General features: G+C 42.9%; 2 protein-coding genes and 1 long non-coding RNA gene across 3 annotated transcripts; 2 read left to right on the top strand and 1 right to left on the bottom strand.

The window, feature by feature from the left end:
• LOC110432652 lies at positions 4,805-6,061 on the top strand. The gene is made up of 2 exons (XM_021453428.1): positions 4,805-4,910; positions 4,998-6,061. Exons 1-2 carry the CDS (start codon positions 4,805-4,807, stop codon positions 6,059-6,061), a joined length of 1,170 nt encoding a protein of 389 aa, XP_021309103.1.
• On the bottom strand, positions 12,874-14,371 carry LOC110432490. The gene is made up of 2 exons (XR_002449927.1): positions 13,939-14,371; positions 12,874-13,185 (listed from the first exon to the last, which is right to left on the bottom strand). It is a non-coding gene; the product is annotated as an uncharacterized LOC110432490 (long non-coding RNA).
• Positions 15,520-19,278, top strand: LOC8062598. The gene is made up of 7 exons (XM_002461997.2): positions 15,520-15,719; positions 15,799-15,931; positions 16,712-16,794; positions 16,889-16,967; positions 17,054-17,163; positions 17,452-17,516; positions 19,005-19,278. Exons 1-7 carry the CDS (start codon positions 15,621-15,623, stop codon positions 19,096-19,098), a joined length of 663 nt encoding a protein of 220 aa, XP_002462042.1. The 5' UTR covers positions 15,520-15,620; the 3' UTR covers positions 19,099-19,278.

Genomic DNA, 19,743 nt, shown 5'->3' with positions numbered 1-19,743 from the left:
TATAAGTGATGGTCCATCCATCTATGCATACCTCATGAGCAGTGGGGTTAGCTTGAGAAGTTTCTTCATCTCCAAGGTTTGGATTTTCATGGCTAGGGTTCAAAGCTAAATGTGACAACTTAGGATTTGAATGTTGTTCACTTCCCAATGCTGGCTCTAGTGATTTTGCCTTCCTCTTCTTATCCTCATTAGTCACACAATTTGGTTTTATCTTAATTTCCTTTTTAGATGACCTATTCCGAAGACAAGGAAGACCATAATGCCTACAGCAATGGCATTGATCTTGATATCCCGATGTACTACTACCAACACCACTATGGGCTCTCACATTTTTCCAAGCTTCTACTACTTGTCTCTTAACTGGTCCTGAGATGCGCTGTTGAGAGTTCCCAATCTGAGTCATTCCTTCCACTACTTGCTTTTGCATGGCTAGAAGCTTCTCTTTGTTAAATGCTTTTATGGGTGGCGAAGCGAGGTCCTTTTGTCCATTCATGCCAAAGGTCTCTTCATTATGAGTCATCTAAATAGACATAGACAAAGAGGTTGGATTTAGAATAGAGACAAAGTTTTATAATAGAATAGGGCAGAGGTAAGCATAATTTTTTGTTAGCAATTATCAAGGTTAAGGTGAAAGCAAGAAGTAAGCAGAGGTAGAAGCATTCTAAAACGTCCTGTTCTAGCTAGGCTTGCGTCCTACAATCAGCATTGCTTTGATACCACTTTGTAACACCCGATTTTAAGAACAAAATCAGATATGCACCATATATGAGTTTTAGAAGACAAGCCTCGCAAATAACTATAAATAAGGGGTAATATCAAAGGACAACGTATAAATTACATAGCGTACATAGAAAATCAGAAACAACCTTAGGCAGCAAACCACGGAATATAACTCCAAACTTCGGGTGTTAACTTCACTCTATAGGATCCAACTGACTGGTTGATCACAAGCCCAATACTTCTCCTGAGGTGTGGGGGAGATAGCAAGAGTGAGTCCAAGACGAACTCCGCAAGTATAACAACTAGATTGTATAGATTCCACAATCTCATGATCAATGTGACATAAATAATATAGAGCATTAAACAATAATCATGAGCATATTTACACAACAAGATTCATCACCCTTAACGTAAGAGTCCCTAAGGCCGCTCGTGACCGTGAGCACGGCTAGTATACCAGTTTTTAACACTCTGCATAGGTTGTACATCTTTACCCATGAGTTATGATTTACCCTTTCGCCTGAGGTGATCAGCCTCGTAACCCACTACCAAGGTAGGTCGGCAGGGATCACTATGAAGTCTTTCAAAGGTTCGTCTAACAAGTTAGGGCCGCTTGGTTTCGGTAGTCAGTCCATGTGATTCTACCCCGCAGGGAATCCACGGTCTGCTATCCCCCATTTGCGCCACACGGGTAACATTTAACAAGCTAGAAAAGTTACTCATACTTGACTAAAGCCAGAGCCATTATAGCCCTCATGGTTGCACTTTCATCCCGGTTATCACTTACGAATAAATCCTCAAGTTGTTAAAAAGTCATTATTATCATTTGTTGCTTTATATCAATCTAGTCACAAGATCATAGTCATAGAATTAAAACCCAAATGCTAGACTTGCCTTAATCCAATTGCTCCTGCTGGTCCTCCTGATCTTACTTGCTTCCAAGGCTCTGATCTTGATCACCGAAGTAATGCCCACTGTCTAATCTCGATCATCGATTATCAACACACAAACAATCAGAGACAGACATACACGAAGCAAACAAGATTATAATTAGAATAGTACACCAGCAGTAAATAAATTTAAATAAAAGTTTCCAAAATCATCTACACGTTGCTACGATCACGTCAACGAGAAATTCACGGAAAACGGAGTTACGACGTGAAATCTACGCATTAAACGGGACTGCGAAGGCTATCTACGGACTTATATTTAACTAGGAAATCTAACAGGGGTAAACCTAAACAACAATGGTACCAACGCGAAACTTATGAAATTATAAAACTTGAACGGATCGAATCGGAGCTAAACAGAGAAGATATAAATTTTCTAAGATTTTCTTTAGAAAAGTAATTAATTAAATAGGGTCACAAAATTAAAATGTTTCAAACTGATGAACCAAAATTACTAACATGTAGATCTCGCGAAAACGAATCTAACGCAATTTGAACAGGTCAAATCGGAGCTAAAACAAATATTTTATGGCCAAAACATTGCAGGGGCAATTCTATAATAAAGCATGATTTAAACGAATTTAAATAAATACAGAAATTCCTGGATTTTCTCTGGCCGAGGACTGCGGGCACAAAATCACGATTCTTGGGGGACTCTTTAGCAAAGTTGCCCCCGAAGGGGTATGGGGCACTCTGGGCCGTTGATCTTGCGATGAACGGCCAGGATTAGAAGGGGGAAGGGGAGAGAGGAGGCCGGCGGCCGGAACAGGGTCTCCACGGCGGCGCCGCCATGGCCGGCGGCCGAAGCTCGCCGGAGAAGCCCTAAAACCCGCTACGAAGCTCGGTTTCGCGAACTAAATACACCGGGAGAGAGGAGACAGAGACAAACTCGATTCCCTCCTTTGAGCGGCCGGGGAAGACGGCTAGCACGGCGGTCGACGGAGGCGCCATGGCCGGCCTCGTCGGAGCTCCCGGGAAGACCACTAGAGAGCACTAAAAACCATGGGAAATGGTTGGGGAAGAAGAGAGAGGTGCAGCGCGCTCACCACGACGAGAAATGGAGGCAGAGGCGGCTCGGAATGGTGGCTTCGCGCGGAGATCGCCGACGGCGCTTTTGCGGTGCTACAGAGAGCCTGCGCGAGAGAGAAGAGATGGGGAAGGGGAAAGGAAATAGAGAAACAGGGCGGTTTGGCGCGGGCGCTCTCCACTCCAACCCGAGGCGCGGAGGGAAATGAAGAGGGGGAAGAACGTGGGAGCGGGGGGGTGCGGCTTCGGCAGTTTTAGCAGAGAGAGGGAGAATCGGGGGCGGGCGGTTGGAGGAAGAAGATGCTGACAGGCGGGCCCGGCCTGTCAGCGGGGAGAGAGAGCGGGGGGAGGGGGAGCCGGCCAGCAGGCTGGCTCGGCCGCGGCCCAGGAAGGAGAAGGGGGCGCGCGGGGGGGGAGAGCTGGGCCTAAAGGCCGAAAAGGAGGAAGGGGGAGGGGATTCCATTTCTTTTTTTAAATATATTTTCCAAATGCATTTCTTTTTCTTCAAATATTTTCTTGCACAAGATATTTTGGTTTTTAATAGAATCATCACATAAAAGAAATGCACCAGCATGTATGCAACAAAAATATTTCTCTAAACTTATATTAGGTTTTAATTTCTCAATATTTATTATTTTCCTAAATTGCAATGCTTCACCAAAATTACTTAATAAATTCAAATTCATCTATTTAAAAGAAAACAAATTTTTGGGTGTGACATACAATGATAGTTCTGTTCGCTTGTATTTTTATTCTTTATATTCATAAACTATTGATTGGCGTACCTGATTGTAAACTCTGTGCATTTATCTGGCGCCGTGCTACAGCTTTGCATATCGTAAGTAAGGATGGTTAGGATGGCCAATCCGGCATTCCTAATTATTGTTACCAGACTGCACTGCTAAGGCCGGCGCCGTTAAAGGCCTTGGGTTATCTCTCTAACGTAACGATAGTTATGGTATACCAACACCCGACATTTCTGGTGCCATTGCTAATGATGGATTTATAGTCTATCTTTAGTAGTGACGCTAAGAAATACCAACAAGCATTTCTAGCGCCGTTGCCGGAGAGGGCAAAGAACAATGCAAACATCTAGCTTTGGCATTTAGCATTGATTACAAAATAAGCATTGGTAGCCATAGTTTAAGGAGGTTAATCTTTGCTGTTTTCTTCCTCTTTTTGTTGGAATGAAAACATGATAGTGTATGAGTGGTTTCAACTTGCCGGCAAACTTCAACAGCAATCCGGAGGCAATCCTAAGGAAGAAAAGGACTCGTGCCGTTTCTTCCTCTGCCACGCCGCCGACAGTCGAACCAATCACCCCCACACCATCTAATTCAACCACCATGGCCAAGTCACTCCGCAACTATTCCACCCCGTTGTTGCCAACATGCCCGTTGGGCCCGCAGTCAACATTGGGAATGGAAACTTCGAGCTTCGCACTGGCCTACTCACGATGGTGCAGGCAAACCAGTTCTGTGGTTTGCCAAGTGAGGACGCAAACGCGCATCTACAGAACTTCCTTGAGCTGTGTGAAACCATCATCATCAAGGATGTCGCACCTGAAAGCGTAAAGCTCTGCTTGTTTCCCTTCTCCCTTTCGGGGAAGGCGAAGCAATGGTTCTACCAGAGCAAGGAAGCTGTCAACACGTGGGACAAATGTTCCGCGGTGTTCCTCGTGAAATTTTTCCCATGAGCAAAACAAATGCTCCGAGGGAAAAATATCAAACTTCTAGCAGACTTCACTCGAATCCATTCCTGAGGCTTGGGAAAGGCTCCAGGAGTACATCCGGGCCTGCCCCCACCACGGAATGGAACATTGGCTCGTGCTTTAGAATTTCTACGAGGGGCTCACACCCATGTCTAAGGGGCACGTCGATGCCGCTGCTGGAGGTGCGTTCCTCTCCCTGACCATGGAGAATGCTACGACATTAATTGAGAAGATGGTAGCCAACTAGAGTTGGGGAGAGGGACGCAAAACACAAAAAGGCATGCATACTCTGAAGGAGACAGATTTGCTTGCCGCAAAAATAGACCTACTAATGAAGAGATTGGACGGACAGGCCACTGATCCTACCACCGGCACTGTCCAAGCCATCGACTCACGCATGACGTGTGAGGAATGTGGGAATGTTGGCCACATGGGGATCAATTGCCCTGGAACCCAGGAGGACACATCGTTCATCAACAATGGGTTCCGCCAACAACAGCAAGGTAATGGGTGAAACAACCAGAACCGCCCCCAAGGTAATTACTCTAGTTTTAATTCCTCCCAACCTTTGCTGAAATATCTTGTGCTAGGTCAGGCCAAAATCAATGAAAATCTTGTTAAAAAGCTTTCTGAAAATGATCAAATGGTTGTCAACATAAATACAAAGCTTGATGGCCTGACCCTTTCTGTTAGAGATCAGCTAACTTTTAATAAGAAGATCGAGTTAAAAGTAGCTCAGCTTGCTTCTGCCGCTAAAGCTGTTCTTTCTCCTGATTCTGTGGAAAATGTAAATGCGGTGACCACGAGAGGGGGTAAGACCACTCATGATCCCCCTTATCCTAACCATAAGACAGGAAGGGTGCCACGGCAACAGGAGGAAACACAGGCAGAAGGGCTGGCTCAACCATCAAAAGAATCCATGGAAGATGAGCCGACCCCAAACAACTATGGGGACACCGCGATGCTACCCTTTCCCACAAGAGAAAGGAGGAAGAAGAAGGACGGAGATGAACAGTTCCTCCGCTTCGTGGAAATGGTCGAAAAGACGCACATTAGTGTATCGTTGATGGATGTCTTGCATATTCTGTCCTACTCCAAGTTCATCAAGGACATCATCAACAAGAAGCGACCATTGCCGTCCACTGAAGTTGTCAAGCTGACAGAAGAATGTAGCGCAGCTATACTCAATGAGCTGCCCGAGAAGAAGCAGGATCCTGGGTGCCCCACAATCTCTTGCTCAATTGGGGCCCAGCAATTCGACCACGCCCTATGTTATTTGGGGGCGAGTGTGAGTGTCATGCCGAAATCAGTCTTTGACAAGCTGAACTTCACCAACTTGGAGCCGACACTCCAGTTGGCAGACTCGTCAGTCCGGTACCCGGCAGGGATTGCTCAAGACATCACTGTCAAGATTAGAGGATACTATGTTCTAGTGGATTTTGTGGTGCTCAACATGGAGCTCACTAAAGAAACACCACTAATCCTAGGAAGACCATTCTTGAGTACGGCTGGAGCACAGATTGATGTTGGGGCTGGAGAAATCCGCTTCAACATTAATGGCCAAGAAGAGAAGTTCGAGTTCAGGCCACGCCGTCAACAAGAGTGCAACATGATACGCATCCTCTATGGGCTAAACCCCCAAGGCATTAGGTAGGTTGAGATCCAGCCTCAACTTATTAAAAATAAAAAAAATATCTAAGGAAAAGCCAGAGCCAAAAGAAAAGGCGGCTCTTAAGAAAAATAATAAGGAGCAGAAAAGAAAATAGCTCCTAGAAAGAATGAAAAGAGGGATGAAGTCCCCAAGCCTTCACAACCGAAGCATGTGTGGAAACCAAAGCAGAAGGTTGAACAAACTTCCACACCTCCAAAGGTGATACTGCTAAAGTGGTGGCCCAAGCAGGTGCAACCGTCTACTCCTCCCAAGACGGATGTGCCATCATCAAGCAAGAAGTAATGGGAGAAGATTCCCGCTCAACAGACTATAAAGATGAGCCCTTGCCGAAGGTAAATCGGTAAGTTATCCTTAGGTAAGTTTTTACTTATAAAAAAATATATAAATATATATTTTCTTTTTACTTATTTATTTATTTTGAATAAATTCTTTCTATTTATGTGGTGCATTTGTTGTATTTATGAGTAGTCCATATTGCCCCTATGATCTTTTCTTTATTTTTGAATCTTTGTGATCATGGGTATCAATCACTCATAAATGTATGATAGTGTGATAGCTTTTAGAAAGTTTTCAAAATTCAAAACTCTATCCCACACACTATCACTCTAATTCCACTGTGCATCACGATTGATCGTAACCAGGATCATGAAATACTCAGAGAGGGAAAGAAATACCCAAAAGACTGAGGGCGACTGGTGAACCCAGCGGTGTGCGGCCACACCCTGGTGTGGGCGCACCCCCAGGTCCGCCAATCGGCCCCAATCTTTTTCCCTTCCTCTTCTACATTGATTAGCATCACGTCCATGGTTACGATCAAGTTGTTTCCAGATCAGAGACTGCGTTAGCACCTATAAAATCCTCCATAGGCCTCTTCTCTTCTCACACCAACCATTTCTCATCTCCCTCTTGTGAAGATTGCTAAGCTCTCCCATTCTTCAGTAGTGACCATGTCTAGCTATGCCCTCTCGCTGATCAAAACTCCCAAGACCATAGCCAATCTAGACATAGCACCTTACCAAGAGAGTTCTAGCAAGGAGGTCCATGTTGAGAAGAGAAAGCCGTTAGCTGTTACCAGCAAACCACAAAAGCGCCCACCAATAGCGCCACCTACATACCCGCTACTGCCCGTTCGTCCACTAGAAACATAGGACTTAAGAGATAAGCCCCTAGTGGTGATAGGCAAGGCAATCATGTTGGTAGAAAGATGGGTGGCAAGGCCAAGAAGACGGAATCGTCCAGTACTCTCCCTAGGATCAGGAGGCACTTGCCACAGCCATCAATCAAGCGTTGTGCAGGACAGTACGAGAGTAGTGATGAAGAAGATGATCCCAATATCATAGCCGAGCTTTTAGCTAATCAGGCTAGCCTACGTGTTGATTTACGGGTTTTAGAAGACGACCTAGAGGAAAAGAACACTGAGATTAGGAACCTCAGTGATGATGTTAATAGGTTTTGCTTCAACTTTAATACTAAACTTAGAAAGGTCGCTGAAGCCTTAGGTATTGGTCGCCTTGTTGAAGATCTTTAGACCACACCTCCTATACGGATCTTTGTTTAGGCACATTTTTCTTTTTCACAATATTTATGTTTCAAATATTTTTCCCTTCCAATGTAATGTGCCTATTCAAGGTTATCAATAAAAAAAGTTTGTTTATCTTGTGCACTTGTTTTCTATATATATTGTGACTAACCATGACAGGAACGAAAACAAGTGTGGGGGAAGGACTGTTCAATCAAAATCTCAGTTTGTGCAAACCCTCTTCCCCCAAAAAAAGATTTTCAAATGAAATTTTTAAAATGATGTTACCTTCGTACTCCATCGAACATGTCTCCTATGTTCAAATATGGTTTTGCATACTTTTTATTCTTAGCTAATATCCCTAGAGATTTATGAACAGTTGTTATAGGGACCCCATTTTATCTAAGTAATTGACGTATGTGATATAGTAGGATGACATGATGCTTGTTGGTTCTTGCAAAGTACTTGGGTTTTCTTTTATAAAAAGCAAAATTCAATAGCAAGTTTCTTGATGATCAAGCTTTATTCCTACCATGGCCAAATATTTGTTCATGATTAAACCTTCTACATATGCTGCTTGCTCTGTGTTGAGTTTGGTCAAATTTTTGGACCGCTGTCGAGAGATGATTCATGCCTATAAGATCAGAATTCACTTGCACCCACCATATAAAAGCCGACTCTCACACTGAGAAGTCGCGCACAACATGCTTTCTCCATCCACCCAAAATTTCGCCAACTCTTACACTGAGGGTTGCGCACATATATCCACCAAATAAAAATGCCAATATCTCACCCTGAGAATTGTGCATTCATATACATTCCTACCATGGCCAAATATTTGTTAATGATTAAACCTTCTACATATGCTGCTTGCTCTGTGTTGAGTTTGGTCAAATTTTTGGACCGCTGTCGAGAGATGTTTCATGCCTCTAAGATCAGAATTCACTTCCACCCACCATATAAAAGCCGACTCTCACACTGAGAAGTCGCGCACAACATGCTTTCTCCATCCACCCAAAATTTTGCCAACTCTTACACTGAGGGTTGCGCACATATATCCACCAAATAAAAATGCCAATATCTCACCCTGAGAATTGTGCATTCATATACATTCCTTGCATTTGTTATCATAAAGCTCTCTTTCGTTTTCATCAGAATTATAGGAATGGGCTATATATATAAAAAAAATTATGAGAAAAAGCCAAAGGGGGAAAACGGGGAAAGATTCACACCCGTCCAAAAAAATATAAAATTTGTGTTATAGCCCATATCCTCTCAAGTTTTTCATCTCATTTCAAAAGAGGTCTTGATGCAAGGAATATTGCAATAGAAGTAGTGATAGGATTCCACCAAAAATTCCACACACTTGCAAATTCTGATCTAAGGGTATGGTGCACTCCCTCCGGTATGGTCCTTGGTTTGACTCGACAACATATGCAGGATAAGTAAGTTCCACCATCATACCTACCCAAAACTCCAGATAAGCCTTTTAGAAGTAGGATGATAAAAAAGAAGGCATCAACTCTTTATGCCTTGGTAAGGAACCACTCACATATTAGGAGGGACTTGAGAGCACCATTCAAGAAACATATGTTATCTTTATTTTTCAAAATCTTGCAAAACCCCAAGTTTCTGCGCAGGGACTATGTAAGAGGATTTGAATCCAGGCTGTTCCATGTTTCAATTACCCAAGATAGCTTCGTAGACACTTTAAAGTTCATAAATCCAAGTGAAGCTGGGAATAACCTGTATGCAGATTCTTTTGACAAGGAAGATGAACCCATTTGGTCTTTAGTACCTTCACACGAGGACGAGCAAAGGACCAAGTGTGGGGGAGTTGTTGGTACCCCTTATCTTATAATTATAAACATCATTTTAATAAATAAAATAAATAGATGGTAGGGCTTTGAACTAACCTTTCCACAAGTTTTGTTGCAAATATCAATTTCAGGTATGACACGTGGAAAGGCACAAAAGACACGAGAAAGCGCACTTCAAGAAAGCGTATTCAGAAAAGGCGCAAATCAAAGATAAATGGAAAAGCCCACCAAAACACTGAACTGGATCCATCCGTAACCACAGGAAGGATCAGGGCCTACAGATGAACCGACCACGCGAACGCGGTGGCCAGGGGGGCCCACCAGTGGTGCGGCCGCACCCTGGTGCGGGCGCACCCCCCGTGGCAGCAACTCGGTTCCACCTTTTTCAGGCGGTTGCATGGCGGCATGCATAGGACGGTTTCACCTCCTACCAAATTTAGATCGCCATGAACCGTCCTTGTTGGGCTATAAATAGATGGCTCCACACCATTCAACACACACCATCATTTGGAGCAATATACCTCACATTTCTACACTTGTTCTTTAGTTTAGATTCAGTAGTAGAGCAAGGCTAAGCTAGCAAGGAGAGCTAGTCTCCTTGGAGAATCTTAGAGCTTCTTGGTATGAATACAATTCAGTTCTCCTCCATGAGCAAGTTCTTATCTTATTTATATGATTATGCAATTGAATTAGAGTATAGTTGTGTTCATATCTTGTTCAAAGTATATGAACTAGTTCTTAGTTATTGTGCTATGTTCTTGATGTGTTCATCCTTGTTCTTCATCGTTCATCGAATTAGTATGAATAGACAAAGGATTAAGATTGGGGTAACGGTTCGTTGGGCTGTGATGGCCACTCTTAGCTGAGCCTGTCAATTCGAAGGGTTCGGGTCCCGGGAGGCTAAGAGGCGTTTCCAATTACACGGGCGAGGTGCTCGGGTATGCGGAGATCAGCGGATGCATGGGTATCTTTCGGGTAGGGGGGTAGGTGGCAGGGTAGTGATAGCCCTATCATCCCTGGTATTCCCCCATGATCAGGTATTCCGGTAGGTGTTCTGTAAAGTCCCTATCGGCTGGATGTCCAGCTGCGGGGATCTCCCCAGAGCCTCAGACTTAGTTCTAACTCTAGTTATATTGATTAGATGTTCTACTAACAATTATTTGCATAGTTATATAAGATCAATGTCGGCTCAAGTAGTTGTTCTTTATTTCTTTTATTTCCTTATTTTCTCTTTATTCCTTGAGGTTGCCCCGATGAGTGTGTCCACTATCCATATTTTAAGAGCCTCCCATGACCCTTGATTAGACTATGTCTACCTATGCATCTCAATAAGTGATCATGCTACAAACCAAGCTAGATGCATTTGTTACGCCCTCCTACGGGATTAAATACGATAACCCTTGAATACTCACGGTTTGAAATGCTACAATGATAGTTCTGTTCGCTTGCAGTTTAATTCTTTATATTCATGAAATATTGATTGGCGTACCTTACTTAAGATTGTAAACTCTGTGCATTTATTTGGCGTCGTGCTACAACTTTACATATCGTAAGTAAGGATGGTTAGGATGGCCAATCCGGCATTCCTAATTATTGTTCAGACTGCACTGCTAAGGTCGGCACCGTTAAAGGCCTTGGGTTATCTCTCTATTGTAACAATAGTTATGGTATACCAACACCCGATATTTCTGGTGCCATTGCTAATGATGGATTTATAGTCTATCTTTAGTAGTGACGCTAAGAAATGCCAACACACGCTGAAAGATTTCAGACAAAGCTACTTGTATTCCTCCATAGCCCTCTCCACAGCTTGCTTCTGTTCTTCCCTGAGATTGGCCTCTGTCACACCGATGACGTTGTCCGTGTCGAGCTCAAAAGTAGCCATGTCGATCTTGTTGATAGATATGTCCCACTGGACATGCCAAAAGATGTGTTGATGCAAAAGTGGATATGCAAACACAAAGGGCTAATACCCGATTGATGTTGAGGCGTGCCAGCCGATTTGACCTAACAATCGACAAAGGTGATAACTTGAATACTTTGGTCCCAACAATAGCGATGCGCCCGGATGCCACGGCCAAGAGGTACTCACACAGAACTCAAGAATTCGTCGAGTATTATTCGTTGAATCCCTGAGAACTCGTAAATAGAAGAAAATATGCGAGTTGACGAAGTCATCAAAAAAGTAGATGTAAAAGTAGATGTAAAACTTGTGTATGATATTGATTGATATCTTTTACATTACTGCTAGGGCTATATTTATGTCCTGACCTAAAAAGTTACAACTGTATATGACTAGGATCTAATTCTAGACAAAACATGACTCTCAAATAAGATATGTTTTAACAAATATATAAAATAACATCTATCTATTTCTGTCTCCACTTCTATTACGATAAAACCTTTCATCGGCTCCTGCTTCATCGGCATACCCCTTGTAGTCTCCTGAGCAACTTCCACTCTCTCCTTCATCGGCATCGGTGATCAATTGTTCTCCATCGGCATTGACGATCAGTCGGCAATGACTAGTAACCACCATCTCCATCCTCAGGCCAGCAGCATCCTCCACCTATCATCCTGTCATCGGCATCATCGGCTATCGACAATCTTCTTACCGGCTCGACACAACATTTTCCTGACTGCCGATCAGTTCTTCCTGACCATCCTGACTCATGCCTAAAAACGATGTCAACACTATTATAGTTTCGTTGAGTCCTCTGTAGTCCATCCCCCGAATATAGGCCTAGTAGAGCCTGGGTCGGGAGGGGAATGTCTTACTGTTTCTGACCCCCTCTTATGACTGCTCCTTAGTATGAATATGGGTTAAGTCTAACCATGATTGCTAGATGTAATTGCACTAATTAAGGTAGCTCAATGACCTATGATTAGAATAACCTTAGGAGTCAGTCTTTAGTTTAAGGTTCTTTCTAGAGTCATGCCCAGGTAGGAACATGCGTTGTGGGACTGCCTTGTCGAATATCTTGGTTATTATTGATTATCTTTATTTATGGTTTAGCTAATTCATGTTTGAGTAGATCTAGTGGAACTCTTATCACAAGTATAAGTTATGGCTTTTATTCTTTATACCTTCACCTACCTTCCAAGTGGTAGAATTATAAATAATGATACCTGGAACTTTCCTGAGTGAAATGCTACAACAGGAGTAATTTATCTATACGCTTGCGGATAACCTTTATTCATCTTTTAAGAGTGCTATGATCATAAGTACTACCACACTTCTTGCGTTGTGTTAGGGATGGCAACTTAGCATAAGCAACATAAGTGGTGTCGCGAACATTTCTGGCGCCGTTGTTAGGATTAGGGTTTTTCTCTACTTCTAGTTATGCCGTTAGAAATGTCAACAGTGGGAGTCTTCGAGCATATACAAACGGTGGGCACCAAATGTTGCCTAATGTTTCCAAACAAACAAAACAATCACATAAACATCGAAAGTAGAACACAAGATAAAGTCATATTCATTTCATGATTATACTGTACATGTCAGAGAGGGTATTTATAGGTCCTCAATCTTCGTGTTTTACATAAAATGACCATTTTACCCCTAACTCGAATAATTACAACCCTTTTCACTTACAAGGGCGAAGTGGTCTTTTTCTCCTTCTGAATCTTCATTCTTCATCTTTTGTTCATCAGTCTTCATTCTATTTTCATTTTTTTTTGCCTTAATTGACTTTCATCTTGAACTTTGAAACTTTGGGCGAAGCCAGACTCTTATATTTGCTCAATCTTTGTTGTCTTCTTTCCTTCTGCTAAGATGAAATCTTCTTAGCGAAGACTAGATGTTTTCAGTGAAATCAGATTTCCACATCTTTGCTTTGACTTTTTTCATTGCGAGCAAATTTTCTTATGAAAAGTGAAAATCTTAACTCTAAAGTTGGGGTTGTTTTTTGTGATGAAATTAAATTCCCAACAGTTCTATATGTATGTGATGTGCTTATTAGCCAAATATATTTAAACAACAATTTCCAGGTATAGCTGTTTCAACTTGTGATAGATTCTCCACTTAGCAAATCCACGTCTCATTGCATGTCATGTGAAGGCAACGATTCCACTACTTCAATCAACGATTTTAAATACACATCTAAATTGGTGGTTAATGACATAGTTCGAAATGTCTATAAAAGTAATACTCCCTCCATACTAAATTGTAAAATGTTTGATTTTTTTTACTTCAAGTTTAACCACTCGTCTTATTCATAGAATTTGTACAAACATAGTCAAATTTAAGTTATTTTTTAAATAATTTTATTAATAAACCAAGTCACGATAAAAAAATAATATTTTGCATAAAATTTTGAATAAAACGAATGGTTAAACTTAGTATAAAAAAGTCAAACGCCATATAATTTAGGGTGGATTGAGTAACTTTACTTTTTTTTATGTTTTTCTTTGCAAATAGATATGATAAAAAAAATTGATGATTCAAAATCCCTCTCAATCCACTTTGATTTGGAGGAAAACAATGATTGAACAAGCAAATTGCTGGAAAATCAGATTACCTGCTCCAACACCGGCTACCGAGACGGAGGTTGACGAGGACCTTGCTGCGATGCGGGGTCCGTGCCCGGTGCTGAGGTGGCCGCGCTGCTGTCCGACGCCACCGCGGCGCAGTCTGAAGTGTCGATGCGTGCTCAACGGCGCGCGAGGAGGCGGTCGGGGCGCTCGCGTCGCTCCGGATCCTGGAGCCAGAGCAGGCCGCCGTCGTGCCCTTGAGTCCCTTCACGTAGCCAGGGCAGCAAAATAAACACGCCATCGAGGAACCCGCACTGCCGCACTAGCTCGCAGCTTCGTTTCCCGCAGAAAATTTCACAGTGCGCCCGCGAAGCAAACTGTCCGTGCTCGGGATTTTGCGTTTGGTCAGCTGCTAGAGAAAGAAAGGTTTGGGTGTCTGACTCTGTTCGTGGGTGACCCAAATCAAGAATGCGTCTGGTGTTTTAGGTGAGGACTGTTGGAGACAGTCTAATAGGGACAATTTAAATATTTGCCTCTCTTACGGATGGCTCCTCTTCACTTACCCCTCTTATAAATGCAATTAAAGATTTGCCCCAAGTATCTACTCAGTGTTATATATTTACCCATTTTACCTCTTTAGCAGTCCAAGTCAGCATGTTAGCTTAGATGGGGTATAGGAAAAGACTGTAGTGCCCCTCTCTCTATTTTTGCTCTCTCCTAGAGACATGGCCTTGTTTAGATGCACCAAAAAACCCAAAACTTTACAAGATTCCCCATCACATCGAATCTTGCGGCACATGCATGAAGCATTAAATATAGATAAAAATTATAACTAATTACACAGTTTACCTGTAAATCGCGAAACGAGTCTTTTAAATCTAGTTAAGGAGAGGGCCTGGCCGGAGCTCTTGCGTGGCCATGGTTGCGGTCGGGCTCACGAGCATGAGCACCGGCCGCCGGCGCACCATGGTTCTGAACTCACCGGCCATGGTTTGTAAAAAATATATTAGTAACGTTCATATTTCTAAATAAGTTGTATTATAAAAATATATTAAATAATTTATCTAATGATATTAATTATGTATTATAAATATTAATATTTTAAATATATATCTGAAAAAATATAAAAGTGCCTGACCTCTCTGAAATTGAGAATAACACTTTGACTGAGGGCGTAGTGTGTTCTGGCACTAAGTTTCTAGCAAACCATGTATGCCAAATAAATAAACAAATTTGCAGAATGAGTCTAAATTATTTGAGATGCGGTATTATTTAGTGGAGTGAATTCAGAAACTATATTCAATTTAAAAACTTTCATAGATGCTGCAGCCCGCAATAAACTCATCAGTCTAAGTGGTCAGAGCTATATATATGCAAGCAACCGCAGGCCATGGTTTAGCCCGCGCACGATACGGATAAGGGGAGGGGTAATGTAGTCTTTTCCTGTAGCCAATCCAACCTGACGTGATGAGTGAGACTGCCACGTAGGTAAAATGGATAAATCTATAGAACCGAAGAGATTCCTGAGACAAATCTTTAATTACACTTATAAGAGGGGCAAGTGAAGATGAGCCATCTGTAAAAGGGACAAATATTTAAATTGCCCGTCTAATGGACAGCCGTGGTGGGTTGTTAAAAAAAAACCTTGGCGGTCGAGGCCACAGCTCTCCGACAGTCCCCAAATCCCTGAGACGTACGAATCGCAGCGAGTGCTGGGACAGAGCGCACTATGGCCGCCGCCGACGACCAGCCGGAGACTGTGGAGGTCACGCTGCGCGCCGTCGGCCCGTCCCGCCCATCCACCCTCCGCCTCCCTCCGCTTCTCTCGGTCGGTAAACCCAACCCCCCGCCCCCCTCCTTTAACCTTCGTCTAGGCTGAGTCCTCCCTGATGTCTGTCTCCTTGTAGGTTGCCGAGCTTCGCGGCCGCATCGCGCGCGAACGCCGTCTGGCAGGCACAGAAGAGGTTCGACTCCGCCTGGTCCTGCGGGGAAAGACGCTCCCGCACCAACACGATACCCATGTCAATCTTCGCGATGGGGGTGGGTGCCCTAATCCTGAATTCCCCTATGTCGTCAGTGGCCATTTGCGAGATATGTTGCTAACATCGCATATAGGTTCATGTTTAGGGCATCTCCAAGAGTTTGCAAAATTATACTTGGCGAATCTTGTGATTTGCCAACTCCCAAAAACATATGCTAAAAGAGTTTGACATTTTTGACTTGCAAAATTTAAAATAAGGCCCACAAACTATTTTTTTTTGCACAGGGTATCATTTAGTTTGTTTATAAGTACCATTCAGTAGCAGCAGCTAGCAGAAAAGAAAGTAGTCACAGTTTTCATTCATGAGGAGGAGCAGGCAATCTTTCATGTCCTTTCCGCAGAGGAGGTGACATGGACCAGCAGCAGCAGGCGACATGCAGGTGACAGGCCTTTGTCAGTCGCTTTCGGACCCTGCTGAAGAGGTTGTGCGAGCGCGAAGGGAAGCCGGCGGCGCGCGAAGCCACAATGCCAAGGGCGATAAGTGCGTGTATATTTACGTGCTGGGGAAAGAAATATGCTAACTTCCTATTTTTGCCATGTTGGGATGCCAAATTGTTGGATGATGTTTTTTCATGTTTTGCCAAAATTTTATGGATGCCAAGTTGAGATAGCAAACTCTTGGAGATGCTCTAGTTTTGTCTTCTCTTCTATAAAATCGGTGCTGTGCTCTAGTATGGGGCTGTCCAATTTAGTTTGTCATGATCCATTTACACACAGGTTTGTTCATATGAGAGTTTATATATATATATATTTATTTATTTATTTCACGATTTCTGCAGATACTTTAATAGTGGCCGTGGCGCCTAAGCCTCCTGCTAATCATCTCCTTGACGATGACGAGGAGGAAGAAGAGGAAGAACTGGTACAATTTTCTTGCAGTACATCCAAAAGATCTGCAATGTTAGATATCTTTTTGTATTTCGTAAAAATCTACCCCTCTCTTTTCATTTCTGTAGAAGTTCAAAATACCACAAACGACAACCTTGTGGAAGAGGAAAATTTTTATGTTTCTTCGAGACAAGTTGAGATTACCTGGTAATGTGATGCACGTTTCTCATCTATTTTGTTGTATAAAATGAAATGACAGTGTGCTGAATGTAACACACATTCTACTTCTTCAGATATCATTTTGATGGCGCTGTTTTCTCTCAGTATGAAAGCATGGATTATCATTGCAATGTGGTTCCTATTGGCACCGACTGCTCAGAAGTATAACGTTGGACCTTTATATGTAAGTAACTTCTTCAGTACTCAGAAACTCTTACTAATTATTATCAGTGATATACATTATGCTCATCCTGACAATGAAATGCATCTAAGCATTTGAAACACATCTAGATAGTTATTAAGAATTGAACATACCAATTTCTAGCTCCAGCCAAGGTTATACTGATTGTGCCGAACCTTGATGCTACTATTATGTGTAGTAAAATTTAGGGGTTTGGAATGGCGAAAATTATGGAATTTGTTTCTACGTTTCAATTTATTGGCAAAATGCTATTGTTTGCTGTATTGTCAGATACTTGGTACCGGTTTCTTGATCATAGTTCTTAATCTTGGAAGACGACAACAAGGTGATGTTAGGTATGTCATCTTATAACTTCAGTTTGTGTTATTGTTCAGTTTTTGATGAAAACTTTTTATTATGTTTTGACCAACATTGGGTTCTTCTATACCATGCAATTGCTTGTGCTTACAACTCAGTTGTTTAGCATCAGGATATGATATGTAATGATACATTGTGCATACTTTGGTCTTCTTATTGGTTGGAGTGCTGGATAGAAGTAGTACAGCTAAAATGTGCTCCATTCCTTTGGGGTGGGGTGCGGGGATGTCTTCCTAAGTGAAAAGCAATGTTTTTAAGGCGGTAAGGCGAGGCGTGGCGAGTGACTACCGCCTTACGCTTAGGCGACTAAGGCGTGAGGCGAGGCGACGCCTTACCAATTTAAGAAAAATTTAAAACAACAGCTTAGAGTAGTAGATGATAAAGAGAAAAGAAAAGGAAAAAGAAAAAGAGAGGAGGAGTAAGAAGTGGACTGGCCCAGCCCACCAGGCAGCCCATGTGCCCCTCCCCCTCCTAGCGTGGCTTATCCCAATGGGAATCCCCTCCAGCGCTGCTGCTCATTCTCCACCACTCGACCCGCTCCGCTCGTCTCTCCGCTCCACTTCCCTCTGTGGCTCCGCTTCCGTCCGCGGCTCCTCCCCTCTCTCCGGATGCGCTGCTCTGCTCCCCTCCCTCGCTGCTCCCCTTCCAGATCTACAGCCACTGCGGTCCCTTTCCAGATCGAGCAGCCGGTGGCGAGGAGAAGGCAGAATCGAGTCGACGGCGCCGAGGAGACAGCGGAATAGAGAGGACCCGCATCAGAATCGACGAGGAGACGGCAGAATCGAGGGGGCATCAGCATGTGCATAAGGCGACAAGGCGCCGCCTTACCCCTAAGGCGAGCCTCGAGCGCCCCGACGCCTAAGCGTCGCTTAAGCGACGCCTAAGAGACGCCTTAAAAACACTGGTGAAAAGCAAATTAAAAAACAGCTTGTTGCAGCATAAAAGTTCTTTTTCTTTTGGTCAACAGCTGGTTAGTGGCTAGAAAGTACTCGCACTGTCAGCTACCAGACTATGTGCTTGTTTTTTTGCTAGAATAGCTGTGATTTACTTCTGTTATTTCTGGGCTTGTCATGACGATCAGTGATATTGATGCTTCTGTATTGTGAAACTGGAGATAAACTGTTCTCCTTTTTCATTGGTGCTAGTATTTTCTTTATCAGTGCAATTCACAAGTTGATTTTATTCAGTTCTAGTTTGTCTGGGCTTGTCATGCTGATAAGCCAAATAGATGTTTCTCTGCTAAGAGTCTTTTACCTAGGCAATAAACTTTTTCTTTGGCCAGTGCCAGTGCTTTGCAATAAACATAAAAAGGAAGATGGCCATTCAGACGCAAAGATCTAGTTGTAACAAATTTAGTTGTACTATTAGATGATGAAAAAGTTTATGAATTGTATATTGGGAAGTCACAGCTTATTATTTTCTGACTTTGAAGTTTAAACTTTCTGTTTGTTCTACCCTCAACGCAGTGCATACTCCATATTCAACGAAGATTTTAGGGAGCTGCCAGGAACACTTAATGCAGATCGCATTGATCGAGACATCCGGGCAGGTCAATTTTAGAGTCTGGGTGATAGACGATGGTATGCTGAGATTTGTACAAAAGCGTATTGTGCGTTGCCTTTGTTGGAAAGCACTGTGGAGATGAAGGCAGTGCACCTCTAAGGGTTAATGCCCAATATATGTATGACGAGGATTTTTTACTTCAATTCATTTCGCAATTAGGAAGATTTGCACGTGCAATCTAACGAGCCGTACTTCAGTTACATGATGATACCCGCGCTCCCAACATATATAAAAATCCTTACCCCAACTATTGGTGTATATTAGTCACAAAAGAAAACTATTGGTGTATATTCCTAAAAGAAAAACGACCACAGTTAACACAACGGCAGGACTAAATCCTACAGAAGAACCACTGCAAAGTTTCTAGGCCCAGTTCAATGTCACTGGCTGAAAAAAAAGTTCAAGGATCTGCCATCATGTAATATTCTGCATTTGAAACGAATCCAGGATTGAAGTTCAAGACCCTTTTGAGTTTTTGTGGATTGAACACTTCAACTTCGACCAAGAAGAGGGCGCTGACTGGGTGGTGATCTGAGAGGTTCAAACCGGAGCTCCAGTATGATAGTTGTTTGGTACCCTTCCCAAACCATAGTACACGATCGCACCTGAATCACTTGCAATACACTGATCATTTGAGGATCT

Source organism: Sorghum bicolor, chromosome 2 (genome assembly GCF_000003195.3).
Source record: "Sorghum bicolor cultivar BTx623 chromosome 2, Sorghum_bicolor_NCBIv3, whole genome shotgun sequence".
In the NCBI taxonomy this organism is placed as follows: domain Eukaryota; kingdom Viridiplantae; phylum Streptophyta; class Magnoliopsida; order Poales; family Poaceae; genus Sorghum; species Sorghum bicolor.
Note: the sequence above shows the minus strand (reverse complement) of the source record. Positions and strands in the feature narration are given on the sequence as shown.

What these genes read in the sequence shown, in the direction of transcription:
- LOC110432652 (XM_021453428.1), top strand. Translation starts at nt 4,805, where the DNA reads ATGACGTGTGAGGAATGTGGGAATGTTGGCCACATGGGGATCAATTGC. An exon ending in GTTCCGCCAACAACAGCAAG is followed by an intron (nt 4,911 to 4,997) that starts GTAATGGGTGAA and finishes ATCTTGTGCTAG; the next exon opens with GTCAGGCCAAAATCAATGAA.
- LOC8062598 (XM_002461997.2), top strand. Translation starts at nt 15,621, where the DNA reads ATGGCCGCCGCCGACGACCAGCCGGAGACTGTGGAGGTCACGCTGCGC. An exon ending in GCCTCCCTCCGCTTCTCTCG is followed by an intron (nt 15,720 to 15,798) that starts GTCGGTAAACCC and finishes GTCTCCTTGTAG; the next exon opens with GTTGCCGAGCTTCGCGGCCG. An exon ending in AGGAAGAAGAGGAAGAACTG is followed by an intron (nt 16,795 to 16,888) that starts GTACAATTTTCT and finishes TCATTTCTGTAG; the next exon opens with AAGTTCAAAATACCACAAAC.